At 43.9% G+C, this 21,032-nt stretch overlaps 1 protein-coding gene across 3 annotated transcripts in view; it reads left to right on the forward strand.

The window, feature by feature from the left end:
- The first annotated feature begins 862 nt into the window (after positions 1-862).
- ttc39c (tetratricopeptide repeat domain 39C) overlaps positions 863-21,032 on the forward strand; it is a 37,611-nt gene continuing 17,441 nt past the window's right edge. Inside the window, exons 1-3 of one of the 3 annotated variants that reach the window (XM_007895104.2) lie at positions 863-1,340; positions 8,851-8,899; positions 13,366-13,494. In XM_007895104.2, the coding sequence (XP_007893295.1) occupies positions 1,201-1,340; positions 8,851-8,899; positions 13,366-13,494 (318 nt within the window). In that variant the 5' untranslated portion in view covers positions 863-1,200. The remainder of the gene's footprint in view (positions 1,341-8,850; positions 8,900-13,365; positions 13,495-21,032) is intronic. The other 2 variants (XM_042332276.1, XM_042332275.1) reach the window with 2 other exon arrangements.

Consider the following 21,032-nt stretch of genomic DNA (forward strand, 5'->3'; position numbering starts at 1 on the left):
AACCACCTTCGGGTGGTGGGGGGCGTTGGGGGAAAGGGTGGCAGTGGGGGTCTCCCTGGAGCCGGAGCTTGAACTGGCTCCAAGGTGACACGTCTGGCAATGCAGTATGGACGCGGGGCCGGCAGCCAACTGCGCCGCGACTCGCGCGATACTGAGCGACCGATTATATCTTTTTTTNGGAAAATATATTCTTTTTTTTGTGAAAAGCGATCCGCCATCCGCCGCTCGACCCAAAACACCCGGGTGCCTACCGACTGCTGGGTAACCAGAGGCCCGGGTGCGGAGTAAGGCAAAGGACCTCAGGGATCAAACCCAGGTCCTCTCGCTTGCGAGAGCTGCAGGTAAACAGGACACGTCCCCCCCCCCCACACACAGGGAGAGATGTCCCCTCCCCACAGGGAGAGAGGCTCATCCACTCCCAGCCATCCTGCTGGGATTTCCATGCGTAGGTCTGATTGGTGGGACTCGCGACGCGGTGTGATTGGCTGAAGGTTGACGTCGGGTTGCGATTGGCTGAAGGCCGGGGCGTGACGGGCGGAGGGCGGGCTGCGATTGGCGGAGGCGGGGCGTCGTTGGTGTGGGTGGAGTGCGATTGGCGGACGCGGAGGGCGAGGTGTGATTGGCTGAGGGCGGAGGGCTGGGCGGAGATTGTGGGCGAGGTGTGATTGGCGGAGAATGTGGACGGGGTGTGATTGGCGGAGAATGTGGGCGGGGTGTGATTGGCGGAGAATGTGGGCGGGGTGTGATTGGCGGAGAATGTGGGCGGGGTGTGATTGGCGGAGAATGTGGGCGGGGTGTGATTGGCGGGGCGGGGGGGAGGGCGGGGGCTGAGCGCCGCTCGCGGGGCAGGTGACAGTTGGCGGGGCGGCCAGCGCGCGCGGTGTGGATGAAGTGGCTGCGCGCGCGCGCGGGCGCTGTGTGTGTGCGTGTGTTTGGAGGTGACGCCGGTGCACAGAGCTGAGGAGACGGACATATCACCGCCTATCACAGCCTCCGTGTGTTGTGCCTCTGGTTTAATCGCCGGTCGCGTGTGTCAGAGCAGGAGACGGAGCCTCCATCATCATCATCGTCTCCTCCGTTGCGGGTGGACGGACACCGAGCTCCGGCTTGAAGGAGTCGGAGCAGCTCCTGGGCCGGGGGTGGTGTGTGTGTGTGTGTGTGTGTGGCGGTGGGCGGGAGTCTATACACCGAGAGGGAGAGATGGAGCCCAAGCGACTGGGGACGGCGTCGGCAGCCGGCAGCCCCGAGCGGCTGAACGACGCCGAGCTGGCGCTGGCCGGCATCAACATGCTGCTCAACAACGGCTTCAGGGAGTCGGACCAGCTCTTCAAGAAATACCGGTAAGGGCAGAGGAGGTGTGAGGGACGGAGGGAGGGAGGGAGGGAGGGGAGGGGAGTGGGGGGGACGTCGGCCGGGACTCCGGCGCTCCTGAGGCCTTGCCCACAAAATCCACAGCCATTCCATTTTACAGCGTATCGTGTGAAGAGCTTTGAGACGTCTTCCCAACGGGCATCAAACGCAGGGATTATTGCTGTCGCTCTCGCAGATGTCCTCCTCTCGACGTGAAAGGCTCTCTGTAAATGCAATTTGTGGCGGTTGCTCCATCCCCCCCCCACCCCACCCCCATCCCACCCCCAGTGTTGAGTGCCTTTTAAACCAGCAGCACTGGGCAGGGCGTGCGCCGCACGAGTCGGTCCGGCCCGCGCCGAAGAAAGGCTTTCTTGCCTCTTTTCTCTAACGAAAAGAATCGTCCCTACATTCGGGGTCTGAGCGCGTCTTCCAGACGCCTCGAAGCGCATCGCAAAATATACTGTAAAGTGAATTAACTGTACGTGCAGCGGTGGGTTCCCTCTCCTCCCTCTCACCCCGCCTCCTCCACTCAGATCTTCTGGCTTTGTCTCTACATTTCCGGCACCTGCACTTGCCGTTTCTGATCTGGCAAAAACTTCCTCCCCCTCCCACACGCTCCTCCTTTGTTTCGGCATTTTGGCCTTTATTGAATAAATGAACGCAAACCACACAGTCAATCCATTTTGCAATATGTTCCGCGAAAAGCTTTGAGACCTCTCAACGATGTGATAAGGCGCTCTATGAAATGCAAGGATTATTATTTTTGTTCCTTCCTGATCCCTTTTGAGCGAGAACAACACCTGAACCCTAGCTCTGCGACCGGTAATACATACTGTTCAGCATCTCCATGCTTTCCGTCGGTTTACTTTTTCCGAACCTATGCACATACCTCCTTTCGCCTCCTATTTGTTGAGCGGCTGTTTATTTTATGTGGTACCTCACGTTTATTTTCCAAATAGATTAATTATTGAAATTAACAAATAGGAAGTTTTCCTTAACAAAACAGCAAAATATTACAGAATCGGTGCTATCATTTATCGTATCTTGGTACCGTACAAGAAAAATGTCATGTTTATAAAATGTGCTCAGATTAGAATCCAATTAAAATAGATTATTATAATATGCTTTGCACTTAATATAGAGCCTTTTACGTACGAAGGATTAATGAGATCAATGATTTGACAGCTATGTCATGTGCTACTGCAAGAGTAAAACAACTAAGATGTCCTAGACCTCTGGTACCATGAAATAAGAGGAGAACAAGTGGACTTCTCATTAGGTTTTATTTGTTTTTCCACCCTTCACTTTCCCCCAAAAATCAATATGATTTGCCCAATTTTGGTGAAATCTAAAAACGGCCACTGTACTTCACATGAATTGCTCATGAAGCACTTTGAGGTGTTTCAACCATTATCAAATACAAGGATTATTATATGCAGATTCTCATCAAGGTCAAGAATTGGTTGAGTGAAGAGCCACTCTTATCCTATTATAATAATAATAATAATAATAATAATCCTTGCATTTGATATAGCGCTTTTCACGTCGGGAGGACGTCCCAAAGCGCTTCACAGAACACACTGTAAAGTGAATTGACTGTATATTTGTGGGCGAACGCGGCAGCCAATTGCGCACAGCAATGTCCCACAAACAGTCATATGGATTGAAAATGACCAATTTATTATTGTTTTTGGAGGGATTATTATTAGGCGTGTGGAGTAAGGAAACTTGCCCAAGGTTTCGCCCTGCCTGGAATTGAACTCAGGTCTCTCACTTGCAATATTATAATATTACTTATAATATTATTGATAGCGTAGTATAATATTCCACTGCTGCTGCCAACCATAGTATTTAACATACCTGTAAAGATAAAAAGAAATAAAGTACTTGGAATTCGCAAAGTTTTGCAACGGGAATTGAATCCAGGTCTCTTGCTTGCGAGGCGAGTGCTCTAATCACTGAGCTACATTATGGAAATTTATGGCATTTTTGACTGGATCTGACACAATGCTGCTTCAGTTTGAATTTATTTGTTGTGTAATGTTTTTGAGGTGATTATGTAATGTTTACACTTCGCTCACTGTTAATGTACTGTCCAAACTATAGTGCAACAAGGCTGTATGTAATGTGCTTTGTAATACCAAAACAGTTTTACATATCAATCTAGCATTGAATAAATAGGCACACAATGTCAGGACTGGTAGATATAGATCCAAACACTAAATAATAATAATATCCAAAGTGGATTATATTCTCAACAGAAAAACCCTTACATTGAGCACCAGAGTTACCAATGACACTTCTGCTGGGAACTCGATATGAAAATTAAGATGGAAGTGGCGTAGTAGCACAGGGCTCTGGCTACTAGCATGATGGGGGAAAAGAAGAAGGAATGTTTAAAATCTCATTTATGTTGCTCTGAGAAGATAACAGAGGAGATCAGGAAGGACTTCCACATGGAAGGAAAATCTGAAAGAATTGGCACTCCTGGCAGTATAATTGGCAGAGATTTAAAAGCCGTGCAAAATCTGTGATAGCCATGGGGAGGAAATTATTTTTGGATTTCAGTAAAGGGCAATGGGGTGTGTGTGTGTGGAGATTTTCATATCTTATACCCTTATATTGTGAATAACCGCCAGGTGTACAATTATAGACTGCCCTTCCAGACTGTGCACTTTTGCCATTTCTCACCACTCCTCTCTTTTGGCCATTAATTTTGCCCATAAAGTACAGTCAATTCACTTTACAATATATTCAGTGAAGCGCTTTGAGACATCTCGAAGACATGATGAGGCGCTATATCAGCAATAACAACAGCAAATTACATTTGTAAAGAGCCTTTCACGTCGGGAGGGCATCCATGTCAATTGTAAGGATAATTATTATTATTAAGAGGGGTATCTCAAAGCACTCCACACGATTTACTGTAACATGTAGTCACCGTGTATTTGTAGGTGAGCAAGTTGACCAGTTTACACACTTCCAGTGTCGCACAAACATCCAGGAAATGAATGATCAATTATATTTGGAGAATTGTTGGCCAGGACATTTTTGTTTTGCGTTAACAAAATTCTGTTACTACTTCTGCTCAGGATTCTCTCTGTTTTATATCCTGCAATAATGTATAGCATACAACACTAGAGATAATTTCATAGCTTCCTCATGGCCTCAGGAAACCACCAGTTTTAAGAAATGGTTGCCCCTTGGCCAATCCTGAGCTTTTGTGCATTTGGGGTTTGTCTTGTGTGGTAACCTTTATAGAACTGTAAAGCTTTCTTTGTAACAAAAACAGTTCCTTAAATACTTCCTACTTTTATACTGAGTGCATAGTATCTTAATCATTCTCATTTTGCAATTTACCCATAAATTACTGCTTTCTGTCAAACTGCTCTTAAAGTACAATAAATACTCTCCGCAGTATTTCAGTTCTAATGGTATTCTGGATTCTCCACAAACCCTACTTTATGTGCCGTACCTGGACAATTGCTGAAGACTTTAAGGAAGTAATTCTGAGTGACTTATTTAAACTTGGACCTATTACTTTTCCTCCAACGGTTTTTCAGTCAGTCTGGATAATGAAATCTTCCATGATTTGTGTTGGTTCCAGGCATCTCGAGATAGTTTCATTGTCACTGCACAGATCACAGCTGGATGTGCATCGAAGCTGTAACGGGCTCTTGGGTTTATGCTACCAGTTGCCAGCATGACTAATTATAGATTGTTACACACAAACCTTTTTGGACAAACAACAACAAATTGCATTTATATAGCGGCTTTCCGGGATGCCCCACCGCCGATAGTGGAGTAGGCTGGACAGGGGACGTGCTGCAGGCTGGACTGAGACGTGGAGCAGGCTGGGCGGGAGACCTTGAGCAGGCTGGGCGGGGGACCTTGAGCAGGCTGGGCGGGGGACCTTGAGCAGGCTGGGCGGGGGACCTGGAGCAGGCTCGGGGCGGGGGACCTGGAGCAGGCTCGGGGCGGGGGACCTGGAGCAGGCTCGGGGCGGGGGACCTGGAGCAGGCTCGGGGCGGGGGACCTGGAGCAGGCTCGGGGCGGGGGACCTGGAGCAGGCTCGGGGCGGGGGACCCGGAGCAGGCTCGGGGCGGGGGACCCGGAGCAGGCTCTGGGCGGGGGACCCGGAGCAGGCTCGGGGCGGGGGACACCGGAGCAGGCTCGGGGCGGGGGACACCCGGAGCAGGCTCGGGGCGGGGGACACCCGGAGCAGGCTCGGGGCGGGGGACACCCGGAGCAGGCTCGGGGCGGGGGGACCGGAGCGGCTGGCGGGGGGGACCCGGAGCGGCCTGGCGGGGGACCGGAGCGGGGGGGGGGGGCGGCTGGCGGGGGGACCCGGAGCGGCCTGGCGGGGGGACCGGAGGGGGGGGGGACCCGGAGCGGCTGGCGGGGGGGACCCGGAGCGGCCTGGCGGGGGGGACCCGGAGCGGCCTGGCGGGGGGGACCCGGAGCGGCCTGGCGGGGGGGACCCGGAGCGGCCTGGCGGGGGGGACCCGGAGCGGCCTGGCGGGGGGGACCCGGAGCGGCCTGGCGGGGGGGACCCGGAGCGGCCTGGCGGGGGGGACCCGGAGCGGCCTGGCGGGGGGGACCCGGAGCGGCCTGGCGGGGGGACCTGGAGTCTGTAGCCAAAGATTCGGATTGGCCAGGAGGCACCCATTTCTTAATACTGGTGGTTTCCTGAGACCTATGTTTCAATATTCCAAGAGGTGTGCTCTTGCAAACAACCATTAAGGTGACTCACTTCCTCTTTGCTTTGGGTATAAAGTTTCAAGGGGCTGCACATAGGATTTCTAACAACAATTGCACATAAAGCAATTTAACAAATTTTAGCTGCAAACAATGCTGTTGGCCCATTCCCTCAAGCATCAATTTTTTAAGCAAAAAATGTGCAAGTAATTGACGAGGTAGTCCCATACACAGTGAAATGAGGATGTCTTCTGTTCCATCTAACTGCTACAACAACAACAAGAAATTACATTTATAGAGCGCATTTCACTTCGGGAGGACGTCCCAAGGCACTGGACAGTCGGGTAGGGACCCGAGCATGGGGGAGGGGTGGGGTAGGGATGAAGGAAGGCAGAGAGGTGGGAGGGCGACCGAAGGCACGATTGAAGAGAAGGGTCTTGAGACCGGCCTTGAAAGTGGCAAGCGAGGAAGCGAGGCGAAAGGACTGTGGGATGGAGTTCCAGAGTATGGGGGCAGAGAGGCTGAAAGCCCGGCCACCGATGGTAGAGCGTGTTGGGTGGGAGATATGGAGCAGACCGGAGCCTGCTAAACGGAGGGAGCGGGCAGATTGGTAGGGAGTCAGCAGGTCAGAGAGGTAGGAGGGGCAAGGCCATGGATGGCCTTGAAAGTGAGGATGAGGATCTTGAATTCGATCCTCTAAGGGATGGGGAGCCAGTGGAGTTGGGGCGAGGGTGGGAGTGATGGGGTCGCGGAGGCTGGTGCGCAAGAGTACACAAGCTGCTGTGGAGCTATTGCCTCCTGAAGCACTGCAGTATCATTACTTAGCAAGGTCCTTGTGTGCACACAGTGATTGTAAAGCCAAATCTTTTGCAGTCACCAGATTTCTGTTTTCATCTTGAAGACAAGTCATATATTCAAAATACCCATTATGCAGGAATGTACACTGTGGTAATGTTAATATCTCACAAGATCTGTATTGGCAACTTTAAGCTTAGTAAATTTATTTGCGATAAACAGTCAACAAGCATTCAGTATCTGCCTCGTACAGTGTATTGTGGATAGAACAACATTATAGTATGGAAACTTTTATTTCTCTTCAATCGTTAAGTTTGGGGAAGTTGCAGGGTTTTGTTATCTGCCACTTGACGTGTTCTGTTTTTGCAATTTCCACATTCAAGTCAAGTTCTTTTTTTCAAAGTTTGTGAATCAATCACCCCCATTCTCGCCTGGCTCCACTGGCTCCCCATCCCTTAAGGATCAAGTTTAAGACCCTCATCCTCACCTTTTAAAGCCCTCCACAGTTGTGCTCCTCCCCTATCTCTGCCATCTATTAACCAACCCATTTACTCACTCTACATCCTTACCAACCTGTCCACTCCCTCTACTTGGTGGGCACTGGCCTGCTTGCCTCGCCATTGAGGGTCAGGCCTTCAGCGTTTCTAGAAGTCCGTGCTAGATTCCCTCCGCGTCACCCCCTGTCTTGTCTCCTTCAAGGCCCATTTCAAGACCTTCCTCTTCGATCTTGCCTTCGGTCACCCTCCCACCTCCACCCCCCCCCCCTTTCCCTACCCTCCATCCCTCTTGATTCCAATTCCTAGCTCGGGTGCAAACCCTTGATTGTCCAGCACATCGGGACATCCTTCTGACGTGAAAGGCACTATATAAATATACTTTTGTTGTTGTTCTTTAGAGTGCAAAGTTCTATAGAAATATGAGTTGCTGTAGTAAGCATGTTGTTGAGTTCACACAGTGTCGAATTGAGCAGCAATGCCAGTTTGTTTGTAATTTAGTTCTCTGGCTCAGTTGGTAGCACTCTTGCCTCTGAGTCAGAAGGCTGTGGGTTCAAGTCTCACATTGGGACGTTGAGCTCACAGTTTGAAATTCCAATGTATGCTAGGGAAGTGTTGTGTCAGCCTAGATAATGAGTTAAAGTCCCGACTAGGTACTTGAACCCACAATATCTTACTCAGAGGTAGGAGTGCTAACATCTGAGCCAAGCTGACACACACATCTCACAAATCATTTTAAAGTGAGAGGAACAAAAGTAGCGGGTATGTTAGAGATGCAGCTGTTAGGTGAGTTAATTAGTCCGCCTTAGAACTTTTGTACATCTTTTCTTCCTTCTCTCACCTTCTTTCTCATCCCATTCCCCTCCCCCACCCCCAAAGAAATGCTGCAAAATTGTGGGATGTTTGAATTTATGGCTCCTGTAACCACTCCATAGCTGGATCCCTGTTAATCCTCACTTAGTAGAAAAAATGTCTCAGGATAAAGTAGAGAAGAAGATCATAAGTATATGTGGCATCACGTGGTGTAGTGGTTAGCACACTTGCCTTGCAATCGAGAGGATCTGGATTCGATTCCCGCCCGGGGCAAAGCCTTACGCAAGTTTCCTTATTCCACACGCCTATGTTTACCACCCAGTAAGTTAGTTGGTGGTAAACATAGGCGTGTGGAGTAAGGAACCTGGTTGTTAGTCGATTGCCGGGGATAATAATCCCTCAAAAAAAACTTTGGTCACTCTGTCGATTGTCATTTCACAATACATTCTGTGAAGTGCTTTGGGACGTCTCAACGACATGCTGGGATGCTATATCAAATACAAGGTTTATTATTGTAAAGTATTTCCTTGTAGTGCCAATGAAGAATGAAATAAAATGAGCAAATCAAGCTTAGCAAGGAAGAACATTGCTGTTTAACATTTTGTTTCCCGCAGTGTGTAAAATATAAGCAATATTCAGAAGTGTATATTACTATGGTGTCATATTTTATTTGTATGTATTTTTTTCATATTTCTTGTAGGAACAACAGTCCCCTGATGAGCTTTGGAGCCAGTTTTGTTAGTTTCTTGGTGAGTAGTCACAAAAAATAATTTCCTGGATTTCATTCATTTCTTAGAAAAAAATATAATCAGGAGCTATTTATATTGAAGTAATCTTGAAAAAAAGATGCTTAATCGTTCAGAAAATACAGTACTGTTCACTGCATTGAGGTGAATAGAAATTTATTTGCCTATGTTTATGGTGTAAAATTCTCAAGTCTTTAAAGGGGTGTGTTTCTAGCTTGCAAGCATGGTCCACGGCTAAGTGTATACCCTCTGATAATTTGTATAGGTTGATCCAATTTTGCAGTTTTGCACAATATTACAATACTGCAGTAGACTTACTGTCATTAAACAATGAATGAAATCCTTCAGCTGCATCCAGAAGGTGATGACTAAAACTATTTTTAAAAGGTCAGTCTGTTTAGCTATTCATCAGCATATTGCATTAATGACATTTTTCCTCCTCTTGCCAATTTACTGAAGTTCACTATTTGATCTTCCCTTCCTCTGACTCATTAATGCAATAGTTTCAAATGAGACAGAAAATGTACATGGGGCTCACAGTTTATATATAGCTTAAACATATACGGTGTACATGTGCTTGTGTGAATGCAAAATCGTACAAAAAATTTGCTCTTGTTCTTCTCTTCCTGTTTTCAACTAGCTAAGCATCCACAGCCCTACTGCGGTATAAAGTAATGTTTGAACTTGGAAGGACTCTGTAGAGCAACTGTATGCTGGTCGTAAAGGTGTAGTTTACTTCAGGTTTAGTGTTGGATCGCTTGGTTAATAAAATTGATTCAAACGATTGATAATGAAATGCATTTGTTCAAGCTAAGTTATTACATAACTTTTGCTATATAAATTTTATTTTGTTGTTGTTATCACTTGTAAATAGTTGTAGCTTGTTATCATTAAATTGGAAGTCGATTACAAATTCAATTGGAAAACTTTTTTTGCAAGTAATACAGAGGAAGTTTTTCAGACTTGTATAGAATTGTCTTTCTGTAGATTATGATCAACTGAATAACAAAAGTGTATGAAGATGTAAATGTCATTAGCAAAAACTGCTCCCATCAGATACAACTCATCCGGTACATAACTATTTTCTGTATGACTAGATTATTTGTCATAGACATGAATTTTTTTGTAGTACAACAATAATAATCTTTACATTTGGTATAGTGCCTTTCATGTCGGGAGGAAGTCTCAAAGCACTTCACAGGATATTCTGAAATTGTGTATTTTGCAGAATGTAGCAATCAGTTTGTGCACAGCAATGTTCCACAGTACAGCCAATAATAATAATCCTTGCATTTGATATAGCGCTTTTCACGTCGGGAGGACGTCCCAAAGCGCTTCACAGAACACACTGTAAAGTGAATTGACTGTATATTTGTGGGCGAACGCGGCAGCGAATTGCGCACAGCAATGTCCCACAAACAGTCGTGGATTGAAAATGACCAATTCATTAGTGTTTTTGGTTTTGGAGGGATTATTTTTAGGCTCTGTGTGGAGTAAGGAAACTTGCCCAAGGTTTCGCCCTCTGCCTGGAATTGAACTCCGGTCTCTCGCTTGCAAAGCGAGTGCTCTAACCACTGAGCTAATTTTCATGAGTTGGCATTTGGAGTCCTGTAGGACTCCAAATGCCAACACATTGCTAGTTGTTCAGTGATAAAGTTGATGTTTTAACCCCCTAGTTTATTTTTGCAATATTGAAGATCTTCCTCATTTGAGATTTAATCAGCAATAGAATGCTGATTTTGTATGATCAACTATACCAAATAAAATTGCAATATAAAGCAAATTACAAAAAAAGGGCAACTTGGGGGGATATGTTGCTTTGGAAATCCATTTAATGCAGCATAGGGCAGTGTATAAATAAAAAGCAAGGAAAAAAATTACTGTGGAACAGGCTTACTTTAATTAGTTAACTGGATCTCCAATGCTCTGATTCACAATAAACAATGAACTTCTGATTTATGTCATCTTGTCTGAATCTATCACAAATCACACTGAACCATTGTTAGCATAGCTACTCTGGGCCTGTAGGATTTAATTTTAAACCTAAAGTTTTATTACTCTATAGGAAGCCTATCAAATGATTTTATGTTTGCGTGTAGAAGAAGAAAAAATAATTCTTCTACAATTACTGCGATATGAATATGATGATGCAACATGTCTGTGAACATTAGTTTCAAATGTGTATGCTTTGCCTAATTTTAGTTGATTTCTGAGGATCAGGCTTGAGGGAAATGACTAGACTGCTGCTTGGAGGGGTAGAAGAAGTCAGAAGGAAAAGGACAGTCAGTTGCCACTAATATTTAACCTTGGATCTTCTACTTGAAAGTCATATGATCTTTAAAACATTACAGTTACTGAAGTCAGACAAAGGGACAACTGCTATAAATGTTACATAAAATTGCAATTGCTTTGCTTGCTAAATTAACTACACATGCTTTTTATTTTTAGGGCTGCATAATTTTTAACTGGTATCTGTGAGCTGCAACAAAACACAAGCATGCTCCCGGGTGTACTGTATGTGTTAAGAGTACTTAACTGGTTCTAACATATAACATTTTGCTGGTTGTTTTTCCAGATTTTACAGTGAACAGGTGTGTGACTACATTTATTTACCAAAATAGGACCTTAAAATGCAGGATTTTGAACTGTAACAAATAAAAATTGATTGGTGTTTTGCAAGGAGCCATTGTAATTTTCAATTAAAACTAGTGTAACAAAATCATTCGGGTCTTAAGGTCTTTTTATCTTAATTAATTAACCTGAATTGACCCAAACTTAATAAATACAATTCTAAATTTGGACTGCTGAGATTATCAGACTGATGACAAAAGTAAAAGTTTTAAAACTTCAAAATTATTGTTTTGCATGAAATATAAATCAAACAGTTTTATAAAACCAAACTTGATTAACTAGTCAATTGTGCTTTGAGAAAAATGGAAAGAAGGGAGAAGTGCCATTTCTTATACATAAGATAACCTTTTGAGGGATTATAAAATAATCCCTCCAAAACAAAACCATAATAAATTGGTCATTTTCAATCCACGACTGTTTGTGGGACACTGCTGTGCGCAATTGGCTGCCGCGTTTCGCCCACAAATATGCGGTCAATTCCCTTTACAGTATATTCTGTGAGGCGCTTAAGACGTCTAGAAGACGTGGAAAGCGCTATATCAAATGCAAGGATTAATATTATTATTATAACCTCCTAGGTAAAGGTCCCTTTATGTTCAAGCAAACTGATTTTAATTACAAAACAAATCTGTGTTTCTATTCTGTAAAATGTGCTTTTTATTAGTGCAAGTGAGTACCTATGTTTAGGGCACACCAACTGTTGAGCTATCCCACTGTAGATGGGATGAAAGTAAATTGATGGAAGTATTGTTTCAGGACTTAGTCTTTCGCCACAGAGCCTGCTGGTTAAGTTGTTTTCCCATAAAATGTAGTTAGCCTTGCCAATTAGATCTAAGTTTGCGAGTGGCTTATCCAATTACTGTGGATTGCATAATTCCCGCCTCCAAAGTGTGGAGCACTGAATCAGTCAAAATGCAGTATAATGTTTTGATGACAGTTGAGTAAATCCATAACAGTTTGGGGATTTGTTGGCTCTTATGGTGAACTGGATGGAACTGTGGCATTTTTTAAAAAGTGTTACTGATCTGTGAGGGGAATATTCTGGTACCTTCATAAATGATTTCCTTACCATTCATTAACTATTTCCATGGCACTAACTGACACAGTTGGGCTATTTTAACATTTCATTTGGGCGATTCCATACAGCAAGTCGATCTAATTCTTGGTATCTGCTCCCAGTACAAATTGTGAATTTTACATTTCAGTTTAGAATGGGTGAGTGAGATAAACTCTGTCTGGAAAGTATATATATAACAGTGTATGAAAATATTTATTTTGTTCAATGTGCACATTGTTGGAACTGAAAGGATTGCGCTTTAAAAAGAGGCAGCACAGACATGATGGGCCGAATGGCCACCTTCTGTGCTGTAAATTTCTCTGGTTCTATTCAACTGTGAAATTACGTTCTGTAATGTAAGATCTCAAATAGCAAAGGTCATTTTAAAGACTGACTTAAAAGGACATCCTTTAAGTTCCCAGTTAATCAAAGGGCTGTTAATAAAGTGAAAGAAGGTTAATAAGATTTCTTGGGAATACAAGCAAAGCCTTGTGTTTAATTCTATAACTCAACATACAATAGATATTCCAGATTTGATTTGATTTGCATAGATGGATACTGTGTGTCATTCTATACAACATCACGGGTTCAGTTTTGGAAGCCAGAATACAATAAATACTCTTCCTGCTAAACTGCTTGTGTGGGAAAAATTCACACATTGCTAAACATGTGAGTTACCATTTGCTGAGTAGCAAACTTAACAAGTGTGATCTGTCATCATACAGGTAGGTTGCTGGCCACGGCCAAATGAAAAGCAATAATTTCAAACCTCCATTTTCAGAATGCCATGATGACCTTTGAAGATGAGAAAATGCAGGTGGCTTGCGACGATCTGAAAAGCACAGAAAAGCTGTGTGAAAGTAGTGAAGCAGGAGTCATTGAAACAATCAAGAGTAAAATTAAAAAGAACGTGAGTACACACCCAAGTCAATATTATCTAGGGGCCAGAACATTGTGCTTTTTTAAAAAAAAAAGTCATTTTTAGGCAGTAGATTATTGATCCTTGTAACCTATATATACATTTTCCCACAAGATTATTCCCCATACAGTATATTAATCTCATTAATTTACAAGCCTGAATTTTTTTATTTTCCAGGAACTTGTCTAGTTCCTCTTTAAAAACGTAGTAATTCTTGTTCTGCTAACTATAATAATGATTTGTTCCGCATGCCTATTTTTACTATAAAAAGACTTGTTTTATAGCTGCTGCTGTAGAGTTTTTAATCAGATTTTTTATATATATCTATATATAGATATATAGATATCTATATATCTTTATTTGTAAAATTGTAGCACTTAATTGAACTAGTGTAACTCTTTGTGACGCACAGTACTTGGAGGATAATGTTGAGATGTAACCCCTTCCAATTCATAACCATGGGAAGTGTATCCTAAGATATAACAACACATATTAAGATATTGGTTAAATGTAACAAAGTGAAATTGTAAGATTTCAGCAAAATCCGACTTGTAATTTTGTGTTAAAAATTGTGTATATTATTGCATATATTCTCAGTGTGTAGGAACTAGTGGGAATTTTTCAGTTTGTGCCCTCATGCTGATCTGTTACAAGGTTTAATGGTCAAGAAGGGCTCGCTGTGTTTAAGTGTGTGTGAAACAAGCTGGTATCATGTGGTATTATGACTATAAGTCTGAAATGCTGTACACTGTCCAGCGCCTTGGGCCGTCCTCCTGATGTGAAAGGCGCTATACAAATGTAATCTTGTTGTTGCTGTATAACTTCTGATGAAAGGAGTTTTTGGTTATTATATTTAGCATTACGACCCGATATACACACTGATATGATATGCACATGCACAGTGCAATAGTGCCATTTATCCGAAAATCTGGATCTCTACTGTAAATTTGTTTCACTCCACAAGAGGGTAAAATGAAGATGTGTATACAGATTCAATATCACTCGAGAGAAGCTATATTCTATTGCATTTAAAAGTCACGAGAAAAATGTAATTTAACATATGAAATGTGAATGCGATGAAATCCATTACCCGTTTAATTCAATTAATCTAACGGGGGAAAGATCTACACAGCAAAGTTTATATTCATGTGGTTATTCAGTGCTCTATACCACAAAGCAACTGTTTTTTTTCAAAGACCAAACTTTTCTTTTCATAATCTTTGCTTCCGCATATAACGAAGGTATGTCCTTTAAAACCAGCTGTTATTTTGGCTTTGTTGGGTGCCACAGTTCCAATTAATATTGTACTATTACTGTCAGAAATGTTGCTTTACAGAATGCTGGGTTGCCACGTAAAAGCTAAGATAACCCTACCTTGTCATAGAATCTCTTGTCTTTTCAATGAAGAGGCGAGGAAATAGCAGAGAATTGCAGCTCAATCGCTATCTCATGGCGAGCAAGACAAGCATGCTTTGAACCGCAAATTTGCAGTAAGGCCCACAAATGGCCCTGGGCCACACAATGAGTAATACTGTTTCCAGAACAAATTAAACTAATTTGCAGACTAAGGCTGTTAAGTTCACAAGTCAATATAGAAATGGTGAATGGGTATCGGGTGAGGGTGGGTTTGTCTGTAATGCCCTCATTGGTTGAATTTACTGACTCAGGCTTCCACTTAAAGAATTGGTTGAAAGATGCATTAGCACCCATGACTTGAGGGTCACTGAGAATGCAAGTATCGTGACAGAGGGGTTGGGATTCTGTTTGGATGAAGAAAGACTTTCGCTCATGTGATTTCTTCCCACCCCCCCCAACCCCAGAACAGCCACCCTATAGTATTAAGTTACTTTTAAATAAGTCCAGTAGCATGGCCTTAACTACCCTGCTCGCAACCTGTTTCAGTCATTAATTACCTTCTGAGTAAAGAAAAATATTGGTGTCTGTGCTGGAAATTGCTTTTTGCAACCCCAAACTGTGTCCTCTTGTTCAACTGCCTTGGTGCAACAACAACAAAATTATATTTGTATAGCACCTTTCAGGTTGGGAGGACGTCCGAAAGGCGCTAGACAGAGAGAGTTACGGACCTGAGCTCAGGGTTGGAGTGAGGGAGGGGGGAGGGCAGGGGAGGAAGCAGGGCGATCGAAAGTACGGTCGAAGAGGAGGGTCTTGAGGTTTGTCTTGAAGGTGGAGGGGGAGGGGTGAGACGGAGATGGAGGGATTGCAGGATGGGGTTCCAGAGGGTGGGTGCAGAGTGGCAGAAGGCCCGCCTGCTGATAGTGGGGTGAGCAAGGCGGAGGACATGAAGCAGCCCGGAGCCTGCTGAGCGGTGGAAGTGAACAGGGTGGTAGAGGGTTAGGAGGTCAGAGAGGTAGATCGGAGCAAGACTGTGGAGGTCTTTGAAGCTGAGGACCAGGATCTTGAACTGTATCCTCTGTGTGATGGGAAGCCAGTGGAGTCGGGCGAGGATGGGGGTGATAGGGTCGCGGAGCCGGTGCGGGAGAGGACACAGGCTGCAGAGTTCTGGATGATCTGCAGCCTATGGAGGGAGGAGTTGGGGAGGCCGACAAGCAGTGAGTTTGCATAGTCGAGCCTCGATGTAATGGTGCATCCTAAAACCTTCTGAGAAAGAGTTCTTAACATTCTTACTCTTCTCTGACTGGTTACCATAGATGACTGCATTGAGAAGAGAGTTAGTATTCATTTATATTTAATATCTGTGGCTGAACATTTTCAGTGAGCTAAGAAAGTCAGCAATCTTTGTCGTGTGTGTGTGTGCGTGTAACAAATAATTGGACTGCATGATTTACTAATTTAATAAAATTCCAATCTGTACATTCATCTTGTTTTGTTGGTTTAATTTTTAGGGAGACTCATTTCTGCTAAACATTTTAAGTAGCAATATATACAATGTAGAATTATTGCTGATTGAGCTTGGGTCACATTAGGTTGCTTTGATTTGGTTGGTTCATTTGAGTTCAAAGTAGTAGATGGGCTGGAGCAGTGGAAATTGTTTTTTTTATTTGAAAGGTAATTGTAAACTGCTGGAGCTAGCAGCAAAGTTGAAATGGATTCAGATTAGAATTGCATGTGTTATGATGAGTAGCAAATAATGTTGTATTTACATTATGGGTTGGAGTATGAATCGCTAATGAGTCAGCTAATTAATCATAAGATTTGAATGATTGAAAGGTGTATATAAATTGTTGACTAACTTGAAGCTTACTTGGCTGGGAAGATTGCATTAGTGCAGGAGAAATTTATATATTTTTTCTTTTTTAAAATATTCACAATATTCAATAAAAGTAATTGATCTGATGCTTGAGTGGTGAACCAGAATACATCTCAAGCTGCTTTTTGATTTCAAAGGCATATAAACAAACTGGTAGCAAGGAGACAAGATATTACAGTTGCAATATCGTTCTTTAACCGGATTCACGGTTAATCTTGGTTAGTCTTGCTTTCTGGTGGTATCTCCAATCAATTTGTCCAGCAAACAGCTATGAATTGAATGAACAGTTTTATTTGACGAGCTTTATTTATGGCATAAATCAAGAAATATTCAATTAAGAAAATGTACTTTGTTGGAAGATTGGCTACCACTGGTCTTAGCTGACTGTGATTGAATTCCATTATTTGAAGAGTGCTTCCACAATAGAAAGGTGCTTAGAAATTGAATACTTTTCAACTTTAACACTTGGTGTCAGTCAGCAACAAACACTCCCACTCTTAAGGGTATCACTGGGGAATGTTGTGTTGGAGGCTTTTGGATGGGATGTTAAACTGAGGTCACAGCTGTCTGTTTCTAGATGGACATTAAATATTCCTTTTAACGCTATTCAAACAAAAACACCTGGGGTTCCAGTCAACAATCTCCCAGATTAAATTGGTTATTCCTACATAATGGCTGTTTCTGGTGTGTGGGACCTTGCTGACGTGGATGGCTGACTTGTTTGCTTACAGTTGACAGTAATGTCATGTGAAGGCCTTTGAGATGTTTCAATGCGATAATGTGCCACAAAAATGCAAGCTTCTGGTTTTTAGAGATTATGAGGAACGTCGGGGGTAAAAAAGAATTTCACAGCACTTTTAGTTCTTGAAAGTTTAATATATGGCCATTTAAATTAGTTTAATTCGGGAGGCAATTTAAATTAAGAAGTATCTGTGTGTGAAAGTAACTTGGGGATGATATGATTATCTTAATAGGATCATGTATAGGATGACGTAGAATGTAAGATGCTACTGCTTAGACAGCTTATATCCTGTACTTTTAAAATAAAGTATGATTTCTGTAAGAAAATTGTGCCCTCCCTGTCCTTTTGGAAGAAAGGCTTGCATGTTTGGATGTTGAATAAGAAAGAGTCATATCAATAGTAATAATAATCCTTGCATTTGACATAGCACCTTATCACATCGATTAGACATTTCAAAGCGCTTCACAGAATATATATATATTATATAATATATATTATATATTGTAAAGTGGATTGACTTGTGTATTTTATGGGTGAAAAGCAGCAGCCAATTGTGCACAATGGGACAAAAAGTCAATGCGGAATGCATGTGAGAGAATCCTAGCCAGAGTATGCTGTCGTTTAATTGACTTCATGGTGCTCCTTGTAAAAGTTTTTTTTTCCCCTTATCCATAAATTAAATCTAGCTTTTTTAAAATTTTTCCGTTTGTACATTTTACAATGCTGTCATTCTATTTATACTCTTAAATGTATTGGAAAGCTGAGGCATTATGTTTGTGCCAAGTTGGCATTCCTCTAGATTCAAGTCAACAACTTGTTTTAAGTCAACAACCCAATAACTCGTCCTGTTTTTCCTTTTTGCAGCGAATTCCATGAATACAAAAATACCCGTATCTTTAAACGATTCAGGATAAATACAACAACAACAAGATTACATTTGTATAGCGCCTTTCAAGTCAGGGGACATCCCAAGGCGCTGGACAGTGTACAGCATTTTAGACTCGAGCTGGGGTCAGGGGGGGAGGAGGGAGGGGTGGGGAATGGGGGTGGCCGATGGCATAGTCGAAGAGGAGGGTCTTGAGGAGGGACTTGAAGGAGGCTAAGGAGGGGTAGAGGCGGAGTGATTGGGGGATGGAATTCCAGAGGTTGGGGTAGAGTGGCTGAAGGTTCTCCCACCAATGGTGGGGTGGGTGGGTCGGGGGACATGGAGCAGGCTGGAGCCAGCTGAGCGGAGGGAACGGGCGGGTTGGTCGGCGCTAAGGAGGTCGCAGAGGTAGGGTGGGGTGAGGTCATGGAGGGCTTTGTAGGTGAGGACCAGGATCTTGAACTGGATCCTCTGGAGGATAGGGAGCCAATGGAGTCGGGCGAGAATGGAGGGAAGTTTGGTGCGGGAGAGGACACGGGTTGCAGAGTTCTGGATTATCTGTAGCCTGTGGAGGGAGGAGTTGGGAAGGCCGACAAGCAGGGTGTTTGCATAGTCGAGCCTGGAGGTGATGAAGGCATGAACAAGAGTTTCAGCGGCCTGAGGGGTGAGGTAGTGGCGGAGTCGAGCGATGTTACGGAGTTGGGGAAGGCAGAGTGGGTCATGGCTTGGAGGTTGGGGAGAAAAGACAGTCGAGGGTCGAACAAGACACCTAGGTTCCTGACTGGCTGGTGAGTTGAAGTGTGCAACCATGGAGGTTGATGCTGCCAGAGCCTGAGGTGCAGAGGCGCTGGCGCGAACCAATCAGGAGGGCCTCAGTCTTGTTCACATTCAACTGTAGGAAATTTGCCCTCATCCAGGACTTGATGTCCGACAGGCAATCTGTCAGGGCAGCAGTGGTCCTGGAGTTGAGGGCGGAGGCAGAAAGTTAGAATTGGGTGTCTTCCGCATACATATAGAAGTGACCCCATGTCTGCGGATGATGTCACCAAGGGGGAGCGTGCAGATATTAAAGAGGAGAGAGGCAAGGACAGAGCCCTGGGGGATGCCAGACATGACAGTGCGGGGGCTGGAGGAGAAACAGTTAGAGGCAACAAAGTGGAGACAGTGAGAGAGATAGGATTCGATCCAGGCAGGGGCAGGTCCGCGAAGATTTAGTAAAGAGAAGAGGCGGTGTATGAGGATGGAGTGGTCGACAGTGTTGAAGGTGGTAGAGAGGTCGAGGAGGACAAAGAGGCAGAGGGAGCCCTGATCACAGATGTTCAGAGTATCCTTAGTGACTTTGACCAGGGCTGTTTCCGTGCTGTGGGCAGCGCGGAAGCTGGATTGGAAGGGTTCAAAGATGGAATGGCGAGAAAGAAAGGAACGGAGCTAGGATGCGACGACTCGTTCCAGGACCTTGGAGAGAAATGGGAGGTTAGAGATGGGGCGGTAGCTGGAGAGAGGGGATGGATCCAGGGAAGGTTTTTTCAAGATGGGGGTGATAATGGCTGTTTTTAGGGGGGTGGGAACTGAACCGGTGGACAAGGTGAGGTTGATGACATATATTAAATCAACCACAAAGCCAATATAGAAACTGATCCTAATATCATAAGCTGTATAAACTTCAAAGAAGCCAGTGGTTATCTTAGTCTTTCTTCACAAGTTGAATCAGTGGAACGTGATTGAATGTGCATCATACATCTTTTGCCATTCACCTGAAGGGTTGAATAACCTATATAAACGGGAACCGGACACTGGGTTATTGTTCCACTTCCTGCTGAGCTGGTCAACCATGAGTTAGCATGAGAGTATCGAAGGGCGTTGTTCCGCTTTGAAAGTGCTACCTTGGCCCAGCAAGCACAATTCATAATAATCATTGCATTTGATATAGCACCTTGTCACGTCTTCAAGACATCTCAAAGCGCTTCACAGAATATATTGAATGGTGAATTCACTGTATATTTTGTGGGCAGAATGCAGCAGCCAATTGAGCACAGCAGTGTTCCACAAACAGTCATGGATTGAGTGACCACATTATTATTAGTTTTTTAAAGAGATTATTATCCCCAGAAAAGTTATCCCCCAATCGACTGACAACTGGGTTCTTATTTACTGCTAGGTGAACAGAAGTAAGGAAACTTGCCTAAAGTTCTGCATTGACCACTTTGTTCAAGTATCCCACAGACAAAACACCTTTTGCTTGATCAAAGGAAGACTGGAAAATTCAGTTCAATGGAGTTGGTCTCCGGGCACCAGGTTACAATCCAGCAATCAACAGCAATTCTCAGCAATGTTCTGTCTTTGTTGTGTCAGGTGCACTTCACACTTCTGCTTAGTGTTGGGAGGTGGAGTCAGGCAAGAGCCTCTGTAAAGAGGGGCGAGAGGCCAGAGAGGGCAAAAAGAGAGGAGACTGGAAGAAGGATTGCTTCTTGGGGAGACAGACTGCTCTGGAAACTAGGAGAGACTCGAGACCTTTCGAACTGTAACTAAATTAAGGGACAAAGTAATATGTCCAATTGTAATGATCATTCTCTCAAAAGCATTTGTATAGATTTGCTACCATCTCTGTGACTCAATTAAAATTCAGTGGAAAACCGACCGATTCAGCCTTCCTAATTACAGCAGCCTCTGAATTAGATTGGAACTGTGACTTC

The sequence above is a fragment of the Callorhinchus milii genome, unplaced genomic scaffold (genome assembly GCF_018977255.1).
Source record: "Callorhinchus milii isolate IMCB2004 unplaced genomic scaffold, IMCB_Cmil_1.0 Scaffold2, whole genome shotgun sequence".
NCBI lineage: Eukaryota > Metazoa > Chordata > Chondrichthyes > Chimaeriformes > Callorhinchidae > Callorhinchus > Callorhinchus milii.